Source organism: Trichomycterus rosablanca, chromosome 26 (genome assembly GCF_030014385.1).
Source record: "Trichomycterus rosablanca isolate fTriRos1 chromosome 26, fTriRos1.hap1, whole genome shotgun sequence".
Lineage (NCBI taxonomy): Eukaryota > Metazoa > Chordata > Actinopteri > Siluriformes > Trichomycteridae > Trichomycterus > Trichomycterus rosablanca.
Genome location: NC_086013.1, coordinates 12,731,382 through 12,750,678, shown reverse-complemented (window position 1 = coordinate 12,750,678; position 19,297 = coordinate 12,731,382). Strand labels below are relative to the sequence as shown.

Below are 19,297 nucleotides of genomic sequence, written 5' to 3'. Positions count from 1 at the left end.
ACGCTGTAAAACTCCTGTCATGCTGCACCGCCGCTGACAGAAGCACATCCTGCCTCTCCTTCATCTTTCTCTCCTCCCTTATCCCTGCTTTCTCTGCTAAAGCATGGGGCATTCCCTCTTGATGTGTCAAGGGGATCGATACGAAACCCTGCAGCTCAGAGTGTGTGTGCTAGCAATTATGTGCATTTAAAGGGAGGGGAAAACAGCCCAGCCCACAAATCAAGGCCTGTCTGCAGTCAGCGCACTATAAACCAACGCAGCAGCAGGGAAAAGAGCCGGCCACAAATATGTTCGACTGTGGTCGACGGGCTCCTGACCGGCGGGTCCTTCCTCCTCCTGTCTAATGCTGGCCACGTGCCCGAGCAAAGCAGGCAAGGGGGAAGGATTTTTCCATTTTACACATTAAACACCCACTCGCAACGCAAACACGGTGCAGATGTCTGAGAACTGGGCATATGTCAGAGAAGGAGTGTGTATTGCATATGGTGCATATGGTGTGTTTTGGAATTCCTGTACTGTTTTGCACCAGACGTTCCAGATGGCTGCTTTTTTTGGCATTTTTACACTTTACTCCAAATTTAATTATTCATTCTTTAATCATCCTTATTACAGTTCCTCTGCAGCTTGCTTGTGCGCCGCAAACTGGCACCCGCCCCTTCCACATGAGTGAAGTTGCCAGCCGGGTCTTTATACTAGCCTGGGTTGGATTCTCACAGAGAACAAAACCACATTTGGAGATTCATGGTACACCCCTTGCATTCCAGAACTACTCATGCTAATGCTGCAACCAAATGGCAGGAGTCTCTGTTGCTACAGCAATGAGAAAAATCCCTTTCTGACCATTCCTCCCTCAGACACGATCTTAAATACAATGAACTTGAAGCTGAACATCAGGTTTTTATTTGTACCATGTATGATCAGTATTTCTAAAAATGTAATTTAACGAAAGAGAATGATTAGAATTAGTTAATATCTTCCACCTTACAATGAGTTTGAGCCTTTGCAGAACAGAAATGGATGTTTTTCTACATGTGTGAACCCTAACCCTAAACCTAACCCTAACCCTACATTATAATTGATTAGGCTACAAGATCAATCACCAAATAAAGAAGCAGGTACGAAGATAATTTTTCTTCGGTGCCTTACTAAGATGATACAAAAGCGTCCGCTCAATGTAGAAACCACTCCTGACACGAAAGGCGTCTTTTCCTTTTCGTGAACGTCCATTTCTGTTCCACAGAAACTCCAGCATAATCACTGACCTAGAACACTGGATTAACCTTAAATTATCCGATCATTCATTCGTTCTATTCATGGACAAAAGTTTTCTTGGTGACTAACAGTAAAATTAGTCACTAGGTAAGTGCAGTTAAACAAAGGTGCATTCATATAGAATGAGTAAAGCCAGACGGACGCGGTTACTGGGCGGCTTTTTGCTGTCTCGCTACATACTGTAGATCACTGTAGAACTTATAGAACTTAATAGTGACCAGCCAGTTTTGTAGTTTTTCTGGTTTTGAAAGTACGTTTCAATTTTGCAGTCCACACTGTAGCAACCAGCTTCAAAGTAAATGATCATCTCATAAATATTATTTAGCAGTGAAGCAATTTTGAATAACGTTACAAACGGTAATGGTTTAAGACTGTGCGCTTAGTGAATTTTTTTAAAGGAAACAAAAACAGACTTGCATGGCAAATTATATCAAGGAATCAGTTCAAGATTTCATCATTTCAGCTATACATGAGTACATATTGAAATTAAACGTTCCTCCAGGACCATGGTGCGCCATAGAACACAATGACAAACAATACAATACAATACACACAGTGCAGATAATTTACAAAAATACAAGGGACACAGAAGTGTGTGGTTTGCATAGCAGTGGTAGCTTAGTAGTTAAGGTACTGGACTAGTAATAAAAAGATTGCTGGTTCAAGCCCCACCATTGCCAAGTTGCCACTGTTAGGTCACTGAGAAAGGTCTTTAAATCTCAATTGCTTTAACTGTACCTAGTGTAAGTTGCTTTGTGTAAAAGTGTCTGCTAATTGCCTAAATTGTGAATGTAAAAAAATTTCCTCCACCATAAGAATGATATGCTTAAAGTTTTAAATTTTTTAACAACTGCAATACTGTTTTGTGTTTGATTATTATTATTATTATTATAAATTCCATTATTAATATTATTATTTTACTAATTATTAATTTTATTATGAATAATATTATTATTTATTATTATTATTATTATTATTATTATTAATCAAATTATTAATATTATTATTTTATAATAATAATAATAATTATTATTAATTTCATTATTATTATTATTATTATTATTATTATTATTATTATTATTATTATTATTATTATTATTATTATTATTATTGGTTAGAGCATTGTCCTTAACTGATGGAATTGTATGTAGGTAGTGTAGTGTACTTCCACAATTAAACACAATATACATTCTACATTGATTTTTTTTAAATAAATGTCTCTGGTAAGTTTAGTTATTGGATAAAATGTCGCAAAATTTACCTCTATAATATACCACTGAGCAATTTTATTCCTCTTCTTCAATTTTGAATGAATTTTTTATTATCCTGAGTCAAATTTGTTACAGTAATTATGGTTATGATTATTATTCATGGAACTTCACTGTTTAGTTTCAATGTGACTGCTGACAGTGCTTGTACCATCCAGTGAGGGCCCGTTCAATCCGTCTGCATGAATATTCATTCCTCACAACACACACAAACACACCATACATCACTAACATCTGACTCATAACCACAGAGACAATCACGTTCTTTTTCTACTGGTCAGAAAAAGGAAAGTAAGAATAATAACCAGAATTCTTTTCACAAATGCAACACTCTATCTTACAGTCTGACTGGGGATAAATATTTTATCACAAAAAGCATGAGATGGAGAAAGCAAAAGATCCAGAAGCTAAGCTGACTCTACACATCCAGCATAGCACATTTATAATGCATAATCTGGACTGTGAGCTAACGGACCAGAAAAATCGCCATGCGGCAAACGGTCTGAAGCACAAAATGTAGTTTTTATTTATTCACTGATGCGTCTGTACTGAGCCACATTCTTAGTGCTATTAAAGTAAACTTAACTACGATAGCATGAATACATTTGCTAACTGAGGGACTATATTAAAATAAATATATATGCCACTCTGTATCTAAATCCGTACCTTAAATCCTTGATCATGCCAGAAATAAGTGTGAAATTAGTGTGTGATTCTAGCCAGAAATAATATAAATAATAAATGTAACTGTTTTAGCTAGCTATCTTCCACAGGAACTGTCTGTTAGCATGCTAATCCCAGCACCAGTACAACTCACAAGCAAAAAACATAAAACCTAAACCATCATTATGTTACATTTCATGATTGAATCAGTTTGATCAATTGAGGGTTAAGGACCTTGCTCAGGGGACCAACAGTGGCAACTTGGTGGTGGGGCTTGAACACATAACCTTCTGATTACTAGTCCAGTACCTTAACTGCTGAGCTACCACTACTCTAACCTATTACAAAAGTATCAGAATGTCTGAAAAATGTCACTGCATTTACATTAAATAATTTATAATATGATTTGTTAATAATGCTTAAAACCGTGCCCATGGGTGAAAAAGTGTTCCGCTAAGGGCTGCAGGCGGATCGAAGGAGACGCGCGTGAGCAGCAATATACCCACCTCAACTGCAATCAGGGATCCCCCAGCAGTGGGAAAATGGGAGAAAATGCATAAATAAAATAGAAAATAAATAAATAAATAAAATAATGCTTAAAACCTGTATGATTTTATTATATAAAAATATTTAAATATTTATATGTATTTAATCATTTTAAAGCAAAAGTATTTAGAAAAATAATTTAAATGAAATGCAGTGAAAAATACATTATGCTTTTTGCCATCGATGCTTTTTGTAACACCTGTGCTGACTGCCGACTGCAGTTTTGTTCTAAAATTCCTCACTTCAGGCATGAAATTACAGTAATTATATGATTTTTTTCTCCCCGTGTTTTCGAACAGCCAAGAGTCGAGTGGGTGGTAATCGCCCAAAGGGTCAGCAAATCCCCGTTCTGAGGATAATTAACACTGAATGAAGGACTGAACTGCTTGATTCGCTGTCTTAATTACAACTATTTGCATGCACAGCACAGTACTCATGCTACGCTTGCTTAACGTAAGCCAGGAAATGTAATTGTCTGAGACAATGTTCTTCATCTATTGTTTTTCTCACTAAGTTGTGGAATAAGGAGATTTGTCTGACTTTACTTTTTGAATGATGAAAGGCTTTGAAAGCGAGAGAATTTTTAACTTGTAGACTGGTGAGAGACCTCTCTGCAGGAGAGGAACCAGATCGATACTCTCAGAGAAGTAAAGTTTAAAGCAAAGTAAATGAAAGATAGAATATTTAAGTAAGCAAGAGACAGAAATTCAGAGCTAAATAAGACAGGCCTGGTGTTTTTAAGGCAAGCAGGGCTGGATTAGCCTGAAGGCTGGTTTTTCAAGCTCAATTTAACATCAACAAACTGCAGCCTTTACTCCTGTGACAGAGCGGCAAGAGAACCGAAAAAGTAGTTTTTTTTTTTTTTTTTTTAAACCCTTAGAAAAATATACAGATTTTATTGCCTTTTAATATTTAATAACAGTTTAAGATGAAGAGTTGGAATTCTGACCTAGCATTGATGTTTTTTGTCCACCTCTTTGCACTGCCTGTTACCAGGTGCCCTTGATGGCCTAGGAGGGCTGCACATTGGTAAACACCTTTGTGAAGTCAAATTCTCATAAAGAGTCACGCTACTCTTTCTGTATTCTTCCACCACTCACCTCGGTGATGGTAGGAGTTGCTGTTGCAGAGCAATTCCTCAGGGCAATTGTGTCTGTTGAGCATCAAGCCTGGCCAGTGGCACATCTGAGACTTCTATAGTCTATAGTATGTCCATTAAAGGACTTCCCCCTGTAAATGTATTGTTAAATGTGTTATTTTTGCTATGTTATACAATATTTTGCTCCTTGGAGTTACGTCTTTCATTCTGCCCTAATACCAGAAGACAATGACACAACAGGCAACCATTTACGTCCTTTGAAAATGGTGACCAAAGCTCTGCTTCAAGAAACAGCCACCAGCAAGTGTGAATACATAAGTATGCAAAACAACATTCAAATCAAGTCATGAGGCAGTAAAAACAAATCATTAACCTCCAGTAACTCCTGATCTCCTGACCAATTCAAAAGCAAAAGCAAAAGTGAGTCTCTACCAGCACATTTTTCGTTTCTACCTTTATTTACCTCCCATTTACAGTGTTGTTATTCAAGATTCATGATTAAGCATTTAAACAAAACTGAACCTCTGTAAGACAAAAGATCAGGAATAAAAATGGTCCAAATTTAAAGTCATAAGAAAACAAGAACTAGAGCTAAGGCTATCCTGGCACCTGTGATAAACCAGAATACCTAGAAGGTATGTAGGTCATTTCTATCAAAGCCGTATTTGGAAAGGTGGGGCTGGTATTATCAGAATCAACTGTTGTACTTATGACAGTGTAGAGCAAGTTCAAGACTGGTGTTCAGCCAAGACAACAAACCTAAGGTTCATTGGTCAGCACGTCACATTTCTAGGGAAACTAGACTCAGCCAATCGTCAGCCTGAATTGTTCATCATGATCTGGCACTGCAACAGTAATAGAAATAAAAATTGATCAACATTTGCCAAAGTTATGGACAAAGGTACAGCAGTCCCTATTATGACCCACAGGGTCTGTTTGAAAACCTAGTGAGCTGCCTAAGTAGAGAGGATACTAATAAGACGTGGAACTTAAAAGTCAGATTATTTAGTTGTACTGCACTGAATGCTGGGATTGCCTTCACTGCTAAGGAAGCATCGTATGCTCCCTTGTTATTCAGTCAGTTTATTGCTTCTAAATAAGGCACCTCAGTAGGCAGCATTTTGAGGCATCTAAGAATTTAGACAGACTTTTTCTCGGAAGCGTAGGATAACGTAAAATGCATCTATGTAGAGAGATCACTAGGTTTTCAGACAGACCAATATTGTATATTGTGCAACATAGTGTAGAAGCGCTACTGTATATTAATGTAATGAATACACTAGCAGTCAATGCTGGTGGTCTGTAAGCATGAGCAGAAACGCTTTACATAGGAAAACCGAATCCATATCTGAATTAGAAACATATGTGCAGTATAGAAAAGCACTACTAGGGTAGATCTAATTGAGTGTAGCTCCATAAACCTCCGGTTCACCCCAGTCAGCGCCATCACACATGCCATTCCTGTTAACTCTGCTTCCTCATTTGGGAAAGTGCTATTTTCATCACAAAGCGCATGAAGAAGGCTCAGCTCTGGCTCTGCCATCTATCTCTATTGCTCCTTCATCAATTTGAGATTAAGCCCGCTTCTTTTCTAGCGTAGTTTAATTCCACGCCGCAGGGTGCACACTCGAGACGCAGCACGGCGTAGCATCTGGTAGTATGTGGAAAGCAGTCTGGGTAATATTTCAGTAGTGCAAACTAGAGGACACAAAGACATGGCATCACTGAACTTCTTTTAAGCCTCCAGTAATGGAACACTATCCTAACATCTTCTTGTTAAATTACTTGACAGCATTTCAAATGAATTGTTTCTTTCATTATAAGATGTTGAGGTACAAAAAAAAAACACGTCACCTATAATTTCAAATCTTTTTTTGTTAATTAAGATGATTTTGGTTCATATAATTTTTTTCTTATAGCGAAAATTTGAACTATGCAAGCATTTTAAGGCTTTTGCTATTACACTTAGTTTTTCTATCACTTTTGAATGCTGTGCCCTTGGTATCATTTTTGCAGGATGCCCATCCCTAAAGGGAACAGCAGCAGTACTGCATTACCTCTATTTTTAGGGAGGTTGTTCTATTGTGGGACTACTGTGGAAATTTGTATATTTCTTTTTCCTCATTCTTTTCTTCATTCATTCATTGTCTGTTTTAGCCGTGCTTTATCCTGGTCAGGGTTGCGATGGGTCTGATTCATTAAGTGAAATGTAGGAAACACCCCGGACAGGTCATCAGTCCTTCATGCCAAACACACACATTCACATGCACACTCACACTTAGGGCAATTTTAAGTAGTGCCAGTTGGCCTGACTGCATGTCTTAGGACAAGCACCTGGAGGAAACCCACGCAGACACAAGGAGAACATGCAAACTTCACACAGAGAGGAGAATCCCCTCTGGGGAATCAATCCCAGACCTTCCTACTGTGAGGCAACATTGCTACCCACTGCGCTACTGTATCACCCTAGGGCAAACTTGTGTGCCTTTTTGTGATAGGGTAGGGCACATCACACTTCCAAAACTGCTGTAGTAGGCTTATGAAGAATTGGCAGCCCAAAACGTTACTTAGCTTTTCCAGGTTGGATGTAAATAATTAAACAATATACGTTTGTCTATTTAAAGAAAGATCAGAATTTTATTGGTGTAGAAATTCACTGGACTAGTATTTGGGTTTCTGCTGGTTTAAGCCACACATCTGCCAGGCTGCCACTGTTGGACCCCTGAGCAAGGCTTTTAACTCTTAATTGCTTAAACTGTATTCTGTCACAGTTATACATCCAGATTACTTAGGGTTCACAACCTTTACCTTCCAGTGTATGAATCTGAAACTAAGAATCACAAGTGTATATTTAGATCAGCTATGTGATACCTTACATGGTAGTTAGATTGATAAAACTATCGTGGGTGGGATGAGCAGGGAGATTTAGAGCTGTGTGGGAAAGCAAAACAAGAAAGATTGTCTGGCACATTCCGAACACCGCCGCCGCCACATTCCGCAGGTGTGGGAACGAACACACACACCTTCACACCTTCGCTAAGGTTAATCCCCAGTGCGCTTAGCAAAGTAGGTTTCGTTTGTAGTTCATTTACCAGAAATATTCTAATGTTGCGGAATTGCATGAATTAAACAATTGCATGAATGATTGTATGACTGGAAGTCAGAAGTCTGTCTATGTACACATGTAAAGGTTTCCACACATCGTACACATTTTATAATAGGGTGTATGTTCTTCCTGAACATGTGAAATAAATTTTAAGAATTGGTGGAATGTTGACATCATTTGAGGAGGAAAGGAAGTTGAGGTGTGTCTGTCCAGCCCGAGGTATTAATAGTCAGGTGAGTGTAAGCCAGTCTGACCAGTGCACACCTGTCTGTAAATGCAAAATGAACAGACACAGCAGAAGGAAAAAGAAGCCAGTGAGAAGCCAGTTTCTGTAGATTGTAAACCTTGAAGCGAGTGAGTAATGACATCATAACACCAACACATAGAAAGAATGCATTTGTTAACACAATAGAATGACACACTGTTAAAGACCAGACAAAAATACAGACCTGCACAGATTGTATAGTATAATAAGAAAGTATAATAATATTTCATTATTTAGCCATGCCAGGCTTTCAAAAAACTATAAGTGGGCACAATTCAGACCCTAAGGTATACTAGAAAACTGACACACATCTTCAAGCAAAAGTGACCACACTTGGACTGAAAGTGTGTATTCAAAATACATCATAAATATTCAAATACATCATACACTAGTAGAATAAAATTTTAATATATACTATACACTGATCAGTCAAAACATTAGAACCACCTCCAAAAATGTGCATGGTGATGTCTATTGCTATGGTTGGGCTAGTGCTTGTTCCTCATATTAAAATGCAGCATATATAAACAAAATAAAGACCCTAAGTGACTGAAAAATACCAAATCATTATAGATAAACAATTAACTGGGTTGCTAGCGGTAACAGAAGTAACCAAGATGAGCCATACAAGCAATGTGTGCATTGTTTACCCACAGAAGAGATGGCATTGTCACACATCCTGCTGGTAATGTCTTGTCAATAAAGACATGGTTTGACAAGTTTGGTGTGGAGAAACTATACAGAACCCTGACCTTAACATAGCTGAAACAATGGGATGATTTGGAACACTGACTGCCCAGCATGGATTGTTCAGCATGGGTGCCTTTGACTTTTGACAGTCACACTCTTAAATCTTTGTCATTGCCTTAAAAAATAGGGTGAGAGCGCCCCCATATTAATGTCTATGGTTTTGGAACGGGGTGCCTGGATACTTTTGGCCATATAGTGTATGTAGAAATGTATAAAGTTAGCCAAAACTGTTCACACACACTATGGGTCTGTCCGAAAAACCTAGTGAGCTGCCTTGAACGACCACCATGACCCTGATGAATCGGTGGTTAAACAGACCAGTCTTCAGTCATCCTGGACAAGTGTTAGGTTTGGGTCACAGATGATCCTACTAGGGTCAGAAGCCGTGACTCTAAACCACTGAGGTCTTAAAAAGAAAACTGATCCGACACTGACTGGCACACCCTTCACCATCACACACAGGAGTGTGTGCCTCACGGGTCACTCTTCCACCCCTCTTTAGTTTCTCCTGCTCCTCAGCTGTCCGTCAAACTCATCTCCTCGCATTCTGAAACACACCCAGCTGAATGAACACGCTACAGCCATCCAGTTCTGAAAAAACTGCCCGGACATGCACCGCTAAAAGCAGAACACCGAATCCACCGGTCATCAGCACTAAAAGTATAGAATGAAATGAACCAGCAGCCTTTGTGTCTTCATTTAGACAGCATGACTCTGTGAAAAAGGAGCCCATCAAAACACACAGAACCAAGCTGCCAGCCGGCACTGTTCTGCTCCTGCTTATTATGGGAATTTTGGGACAATGGGTCACTGAATGGGTCAGATTTGGTAGTTTTGCTGCTACAAGACGAAACATCTTTCAGTGGGTGATTGTTGATGTCTGGTGGGTGTGTATTTATCCATGCATACACACATATACACTGAAGTCACGGCTGTGTGACAATGCATTATGTCTGCCTACGTGATGGTCATGTGACCAAGCCGACGTGTTAAAACAGAAGGTCTGTAGCAAATGCGCAGTGACCACAGACAAGATGTTTTCATCCACGCTCATCCATTTCTTCATTACTAACTCATACCTGGGGGCAATATCTAGCGTCAAGTCCACCTACTGGTATGTTTTCTTGTGTAGGGTTATCCAACTTTTAAAACCTGAAGCATTTATTCAATCATTCCATGAATACAATCATGACGGGGACCAATTAATTATTAAATATCACATGCTTACAAATGAATTTACTCATTCACACTATAAGCGACAGCAAATCCACCTACTGGTACATCTTCTAGGAGGATTTATTATTATTATTATTATTATTTTTAATTTATGTATTTAATCTTCAGATATCACCCAGAAACACTGGTGCAAAGCAGGAATACACCCTGGACATGTTAACAATTTGTTCGTTGCGAGTTCACCTACTTATGTAGTTTCATCCAGCTTATAAAAAATCCAAGAAATAAAGCTTGGCTTAAAAACTGAGGTCTGAACAGCCCCACTTAACAGCTCTGGAATGAACTGAAACGTCAATTGAGACTTTCTTGACATTGCTATTTCGACTGAATAGGCACAAATTCCCACAAACATACTGTAAAATTGTGTAAAGAAGCCTTTTCAGAAGAGTGGTTGTTGTTATAGCTGAGGGTAACGTAGAGGTCACTCTGTTATAATACCATTTTTTTAAATGGGATAATGGGATGTCCAATAAGCTCACAGCTTGGTGTCTAAATACTTTTGGCCATAAAGCGTACCACTGAAATGCATCACAACAGCTTGAATGAACCTGGGACTATTTTTGAGCAGACAGTCCACCTATGGGCGCGTTTTAGGGGTTGAGAGAAAACCTTACTTTTATTTTCTCTGCTTTTCTCTTAGCATTTTTATTTCTCCCCGTTTCCTAAATCCAAGTACACACCTCCATTGAGGAAGAGCTGGTCGTTGGAGAAATGGTTGCACGCCAGGCCAATATCCACAGCGAACACAAAGAAGCCACAGCACCCAAAGAGCCAAAGAGGCACCGACTATTTTCAGCTGCTCCTGCTTCAGCAGGCTTTTCCATAAACTAAACGCCACCCAAGAAAAACACACGATTAAGATTTCTGAACCTGCGTGAAGTACGACAGGAATAAAACACTGATTACATCAGTAGCTAGCTGCTTTCTAGCCATTAGCGAACACCCTAGTAATAAAATATAATATCCAGTGTTACTTAAACACACTTTATCCATTAAACATATCGCAATCTGTGTCTTTAAATGTAATAAATGCGTATTTTAAATTAAGTCTGACAGTAGTAATAACATAATAGCTGCATCTAAGAGCTAAGCACTGACTTCTGAGCCACGAAGCCCATATGAAAACACAGAAGTGAGCAGAAGTGGAAGCCGTTTGTTCTCTGAAGGGCTTCCAAAAGCTAGACAAGCTAGACAAGCCAATAAAATGCAATTACAGCTGCGTTTCCCATGGATCTAATGTTCTCGTTGTTGTTTGGAAGCCTTTTATAAAAGACAGAGGAAAAGCAACAGAAGTAACTTCAGCTAACCTCAAAATTTAATTCACTCGCAGACTGTCGATTTGTATCTGGCATGTTAAAAACATACCGCTTGGGTAGTTCTTCAGAAGCTCTAATCAACTTTTTCACTTTTTTTTCTCCACCTATTACACTCAGGTATGAAATGAATTGAGTTTACAAAACCAAAAGTATGTGCTCACTCACTAATCAGCTACTTTAACTTTTTTAAGCTACAATTAGTGCTACCAGAGGTATTACGTCATAGTTCTCAGTAACATTCAATCCTTCAAGGTTATAAGATGGCCTTCTTTTGGCTACCACCAAGTTGCCACTGTTGGGCCCCTAATTGCTTGTTTTGTATTTGCTTACAATTGAAAATCACTTTAGATGCTCACCATTTCTGCTCACCACCACTGCACCTAGTCCACTGTAAGTGCTATTTTTTGTCAAATGAAGGCTATTAAAGCTAACAGAAGGCCACTCCTGTCTTAAGAAATGGTGTTTTTATGGATTTGCATGGTTAAGTAGCTGCACACAACTCTAATATCAAAATGTGCAATGCAAAAAGTCTTAAATGAAAATGGCTAATATGAAGGACAGATTGACTTATCATCTAACATTCTGACAAAAGAATCTGGTTGTGGTGAAGCTCGGTGAAGGCTGAATAATGCCTTGTGGCTGTTAGTACATTATTGTGCTTATTAGTTTATTTACACTGTAGGAAACCTCATTTATACATACAATTACATTCTAGAGAACTGTGTGCTTCAAAACATGTAGAATTTGGGGGAGGAAGCTTTTCTATTTTTCAAGGGTGGACATTTTTACATGAGCAAAGGAAGACCAATTTCACATTATGCCCATGGTTCTGGAAAGAAAGGTTCCAAATACTTTTGGTTATGTGGTCAAAAGCAGTAAGACCAGGACTAACTTGAAAACGATGAACAACCGCTTGTATGAGTCATTTGAACATCCATGGATATCTTTGGTCAGACGATTCTGACCAAAAGATCACTTAGTTGGGTCGCAAGCAGAGAGAAAAATAATAATAATGATCAAATAAACTAATTTTAACAGCACAGAAATGCAAAACGAACTTGTACGCGATTGCCCCCTTGTGGAGGCTTTATGTTTCATCTTGTAAACCACAGTGGGACCAGATTGTACAGAGAGGGTAAGATGCATTGTTTATGTTGCCTGGGTCCCGTAAAAAATTATGGACATAATGTGTTTGAACAGCCCTGCTGAAAGGCATTTTCACCTTCTCATGTCAGGGCAGAGGACGGTAAAGCAGGAGGAGTGATGTTCTCAGAGCTGAGAGTGCTCTGGTCTTATTACAGACAGCAAGTCCGACTGGAACAGCTAGTGTGGAACTGAAATGTAATTATGACAAAAGAAGACACGGCTGCTTTTGCCCTGAGTGTGTATTAGCAGGCTTGTCCATTTGCCTGCAGGCCAAAGGGGATTAGCCCTCACACCCGGACTAAAATTCTGTACACGGACAAGAAGTAAGACTTCATACCACAGATGCTTTGAGAAAATAGTAATTTAAAGTATAAAAGTTTAAACCAATAGTAGAGCAACCACATTTCTAGCTAGCTAGCAACTTAGCAATGTCCTGAGAGAAGAGAGCAGTCACTGTCTGCAATATTTATATAAAATTACACCTTTTTGTACACTTTGGTGGGAATTTTGTCAAATGTTTGAAAACCAAGCACAAAACCAGTAGTGTTCTTTCAAAAAATGGGATTACTTTTTTAGGGGAAGTCTAATTTAATAAGATTTTTTGTATTGCACCAGTGTTATAAGAACAGTTTTAGTAAAATACCCATGTGTTTTCAAACTCTTTGGAAATAAAATGACACCACATGGCTAAATCCAATTAATGAGTTTAGCTGCATTAGCAATATCCATAGCAAACAACTGTATAAAAGAGAGTTCCATGTGGTCTGGATAGACACCAGTGGCCTGCACAGAGCCCTGATCTCAACCCAGTTCAACACATTTGGGATGAATTAGAATGTCAGACGCAAGCCTGGACTTCTCACAAACCAAAACTTCATGGTACCGTCTATGGTTTGGAAGCTTATGATCAAATGTCCAAATACTTTTGACCATATAGTGCGCATTCTGATCAGTTGCTTCATTCTGATCAGTTGTGGGTTCAATGCCATTGGGAAACACAGAGTCTGAGGCTGGTGTACACCCTAAACGGTGTGCCAATCCCTTACCTGGGGGTAATTTAAAGCGTTTATGCCTACAGTTTGCATGTTCTTGGGAAGTGAATGGGAACCAGGGCACCAACAGGATAACCATGTGGACACAGGACATTTTTGGCTACTCTTAATTGTCCCTAAGATTAATATGCAAAAGCCACTGGTCATTAGACTAAACAGTTTAATTCGTCTGGCCCATGCTGGCACGTTGGCAAGATGGGCGGCATAAGCAAAACTGGATCATCCTGAAGGGACCAATGGGGGACATAAATGGACAAAAAAAGTGCTCTGTGAGCTAAATCTGTATCTGTTTTACAAGCCAGACAAACCGTCCAAACAGACCTATTTACTGAACTCACACCCACACAGTTCAAAACAGCAGTTTTCCATTTCCTTCCTCAAAAAGTGCCTCTGTGCCACTTTATTGCCACTGTATTTACCGTCGTGTGGTTGAGCCCGAATTAGAACCCCAATGCAGCCTCATTTCTGCCAGGTATCAATTAAACCTACCAAATTGAAAAGCCATGTTGAATTTTCCAAGCACTTTCCCTTTTTTCATTTTTATTTGTTTTGGTCTTACAGAAGATCCGTGCGAGGGATGAGGGATGGGGGGGGGGGGGGGGTGTTGTAGTCCTTGGCGGAGGGAGCGTTGCGAACTGCGTTTTTATTTAATTGCTTTCTTCTCCGCGTCGGTGCAGCTTGTAAAGTGCCCTCATCTTGCAAGGGATGCCTCGTAAAAAATTCATACGAGGATAAAATGGATATGACTTTGTTCGCTTGTAACGGTCACATGTGCCATGGTGTTTCATGGCATCGTGTGCCAGCGTCTAGGCTTTCTTTTGTGGTTTGGCTTTATAGCAGCTTGAGCTTTGAATATAAGGGGTGCAATATGTTTAGAATTCCTTGTGACTGCCACATTGTGTGTGTGTGTGTGTGTGTGTGTGTGTGTTTGTGTGTTTGTGTCTAGTTGTGTACAATCCCATAAGACACCACGGCAATGACCTCATCACCGAGAGCCTAAAAGATGCCATCTTTGCAATTTCTCTAGGGTAATCTGTCATCTTTTTTATCGGCAGCCATGAGGTCAGGGATTACCTTGACGTTTTCCCAAAGCCCCTCTTACAACCACCACACACATACACTAACACACGTGTGCTGATACTCATTAAACCAACAGCACTATGACTGCAGTGGAAATGATTGAACAGTAATAGGAAGGATTTTCACCTGACCCCACCCACCCCACACACACACACACCCACACACCCAAACGAATGGTCAGCTTGAAGGCTGCAGGACGGCTGCGTCAACCCTCGCCTACCCTACACACACACGCGCCTTATGTTTAATGCATGATCCAGGCACTGAGGTGCAGAGTAGAACCACCCCCTGTTCTGCACAACATGCACACAGCTGCAGCCTACACAGACACTTTATCTCACTTCACACACACACACACACTGTACACACATGCGCACACTTTCCACACCTTCCACTGCTGCAATATTACTGCAGTCTACATACGGCACTTGCTGCTCCACTCTCGCCATCTTCACATCTCTGTACGTCCTGCCTCTGATATGGTAGATGTCATTTTATATCATAAGAGCAGGACATATATAAAACGTTGGGCTCTTATATAAATTAAATCTCTTTTTTTGGCCATGCTTTCTATATTCTACAACACTGACAGTATAGAAAGCGAATATTTACAGTCTATTTAATGTAAGCATTAATGTATCTTGACCACTGACAGCACAGTTCTTATAATACGTATAGCTAATCTACAGGTAAACAGGAACAGGAGGCTGCAAACACAGTCCCAGGTTATTGCAGGGCATCACATGGTTCCACACACATTCAGAGCCACTCACACTTATGGGTGATTTAAAGTAGCCAATCCAGGATCCAGCTATTGGCTATCTACTATTGGCAGGATCAAGCTAACCTAAAGAGAACAACATATTTCAACTTGGTTTCGGGCTACAATCTGGCAACCCTGTTTTCTATGGGAGTTAATCCAGTCCTCCAGCTCGGAAGAAATTGATCCAAGACAAATATAGCTTCACTGGCATCGTATACCTGGTTCTGAACAGCCAATTATTATAATAGCACGTCGAATCAGAGTCACTGCAGCCTGAAACACATTCCCAAGAAATGATATAAAATGAGTAATGACTAAAAATTGTACAGTGTGCGCTCATAATATCCAAATTATGTTAATCCATATGCTGAATCCATAAACCATGATCCATTAGTCATCATATGGTGTTTAATTAAATTGGGTAGCAAATTAGCCCATTGGTTATTTATGGAAAGCGCCAATTGCCAGCTGGTGTTTCGGTTTCAATCACCATCCAGTCACTTAAAGCTGAATAATTATTATAATTTACAATAAATTCATAAATTATTAGTTATTTTTTTATACTATATCCCACAAAAATTGATCATGCTAAATGCAAGCTTTACACTGCTACATAATGTAACTAGATAAGGTGACTGCAATGCATAATAGCAAATGTAAAAAAAAATTAGAGGTTTTATTAACATACACATTCTAGCTGTAATATTGCTGCTTTATTGCTGTAACGTGGCTTCTAAGATGCACATGCTTGCTTCTTCTTCTTCTTCTTCTTTAAAAATTAGACACAGAAACACTCCATAGATGCCACGTGAGTTCTAGGACAGGTTTAATCAATTAGACTGCAGCTAAAGTTAAAGAGCGATTTCCAATCCTCATCCCTAATCATAGTGTTACAAATACCTGATCGCCCAGGTAATTAACTGACTCCTCTACACCCAGCCTGGCATGTTCTCGACAGGCAATTATACATCATTTCCTCATGACACCAGAGTTTCACTTTGTCCCTGAAGGCTTTGTTTTAGGTTGATTAGAGATTCACATTCACAATACAATCCACACACAGAGGGATATCCCAATCAGCCAGGTCAGATTAGATTGATCTGGCATTGTCGTGTCCAAACCTCTATCAACGTGATACCAAAGTCTTTTGCAACACAGTATTGAAAATGATTAAATCAGCTGAGAACTGACAATCACCTCAGACCTGAAAGTCATACAATGTACCTTCACACAAAAAAATAAAGGTATTGAGTTTTTTTCTTACATCAACGATCAACGTTCTCAATCCTGGTTCCAAAGCCCTGGACTAGCCCTAGAGTAGATAGGTACGGTGTTCTTGTGCTGTTACCTAATTTAACCCATTTCAGGACTGTTAATTAGCCGAGGAGTTAAATAAAGAGATTTGGATTAGGATGAAATCGATACTCTTTTTACTGCTAGTGATGATCCAACAGTGCCATAGCAGGATCATACTGGTTTCCTAAAGAACATATACATGAATGGAATGGTTCTAACATTTTGTTAGTGGCACAAGAACTAAAGAATCAGTCTGTTTGCCATAATTAGACTGTATGAAAGGTTCACCATGTTTCTGTAAAAAAAGACGTGAACAAAGTCTTAAATAAATGTGAGACTGATGTCATTAACCAAATAAAGAACATCAGCCAGGTAACATCATGTTGTGGAAGTGGAAATGCTTTTAGCAGCAATGACTAACAGTTCAGAAAATTAACTGCATCCCATTGCCAGAACCAGTAAAGACGGTTATAGACCTAATTTCAACTCCATTGAGTGGCTGGGCAAGAGATTTGCCCAACTTAAAGCCTTAACTAAAGCTTTAATGGATTTCAACATAATGTAAAAAAGGGTTCAAGTCAATCAATATTAAAAGCCGTACATACTGATAAATTCCTGGGGTTTATTTTCAGTGTATTTCCATACATTTACAGTAAAAAACTTACTGTCCTTAAACTAATAAAAAGATTTAGTGAGTTCTTATTCCATTATTATTATTATACCATAAGTTATTTCCATCAGAACAGTCTTTTCCTACACTCATTTTACTAACCACTTCAGCCCGGTCTGGGTCAGGGTGAAACACTGGTATACACCATGAAGCATAGTGCCAATCTGTCGCCGGGCAGAACTCATGTATTCACAAACTTAGACCTAGGGGCAATCCAGAGCAGCCCATGTTCTGCATGTTTTTGGGGCACCCAGAGGAAACTCATACAGACACGGTCAGAACAATCTTTTTACAGATCAGACAGGTGACCAGAGGTGAGGATCAAAGTCATTTTGTTGGGTGGCCCCCAGTTCATCAGCTGCGCCACCCTGCCACCCATATCCCAAGTTACATATATAGGCTACTAATTTATTTTTCCACCTGGATACAAATGGAGCATAGTGGAAATAGCCTGGACCAGGCTTTCACAGAGCATCACACACTCACACTTGTTCTAACCAAGAGGCAATTAGAGCATGGTAATGGAAAGACACCCACAGGTATACCAGTGACCAAAGGTGAAGATCAGACTCCTTAATCCACTCCATTAGCTGGTTAAATTTACACCCTGCTGTTTAATATTTCTGGGTAATTTGGTACAAATTCCAAGTTGAGGCAAATATTTTGCATGAAATGAGTTCACATCACTGCACTAAATGTGTCACAAAACATGCTTAAATAGGATGATTGGAATCATTTGTGCAAAGTACAGCATTCAATAGAACGCAATTGCGTCTGAACTCCAGCAAGCCTGTGCGCAATGCCCAAAGCAGCATGCATGTCTCCAATTCATAAAAAAACCCCTCATCATGCACTTTGCATTTTAATGACTTCCTCATGATAAAATAAATGATCAAGCTGTGAGGTTCACGGCCAAACCGAAACTATATTCACTCCAAAACTGATTGCACGAGAATAATCCCACTAACAGGCGCATCTCCACATAGTCAAGACATGCACACAAAGAAGAGATGAGCTCTTACCCGCTACGGTGTATCTGTCCATATAATTGAGCACATTTCCGAAGCTGAGGATGGCTGCGGCGACATTAGGGGAGCGGCACCGCATCAGGGCAGCCCGAAATTTCTGACCCGGTGTGCAGGCGCGCAGTTCGGGGTTCGTTTTGAGCGCGTGCCTCATGCTGCCGGAGAGCGTGCGCACCTCAGCCGGGCCGCCGCAGCCCTCCGGATCGCAGCTGTCACTCTCCACACACATCCTCTCAGCCACCAGATCCAGCGCCGCGGAGATGAAGAAACACTCTCAGGTAGAATGAGACGGAGGTCTGAACACGGTAACGGAGCTCTAACGTCGGAGGGAAGAAGCGAACGATTCACGGTTCATGTTTCGGTAAGCAGTGACAGCGGCGCGCGCTCCTGCACGAGCTTTTGCTTCAGCGCTGTCAGGCTGTCGAGAGAGGGGGCGTGGCGGAGCGAGCTTAACCACGCCCACACACGCACACCGTACCGGAGGTGTGTGAGGAATGTGAAGAATGCGGTCCCAAAAAATGTCAGCTGTGGTTTGGTGCTTTGTCATTTGCAATTTGCGGTGTTTCATGACAGAAAAACTTAATCAAATTTAATGTGCAATGACTCGTGTGCAATGACTCGTGTGCATGAGCAGCTGCTTCACCAGTCCCAAAATCAGAATCAGGCTTTATTGGCCAAGTTTGCTCACACATACAATGATTGTTGTTTTTGGTTACACAGATGCTTGCAGTGCACGAAAAATAC

The 19,297-nt window shown here is 39.9% G+C and overlaps 1 protein-coding gene across 1 annotated transcript in view; it reads right to left on the bottom strand.

Moving 5' to 3' along the window:
• spns2 (SPNS lysolipid transporter 2, sphingosine-1-phosphate) overlaps positions 1–18,902 on the bottom strand; it is an 84,058-nt gene extending 65,156 nt beyond the window's left edge. Inside the window, exon 1 of the mRNA XM_062988503.1 lies at positions 18,551–18,902. Within this exon, the coding sequence (XP_062844573.1) occupies positions 18,551–18,782 (232 nt within the window). The 5' untranslated portion in view covers positions 18,783–18,902. The remainder of the gene's footprint in view (positions 1–18,550) is intronic.
• Positions 18,903–19,297: the final 395 nt, after the last annotated feature.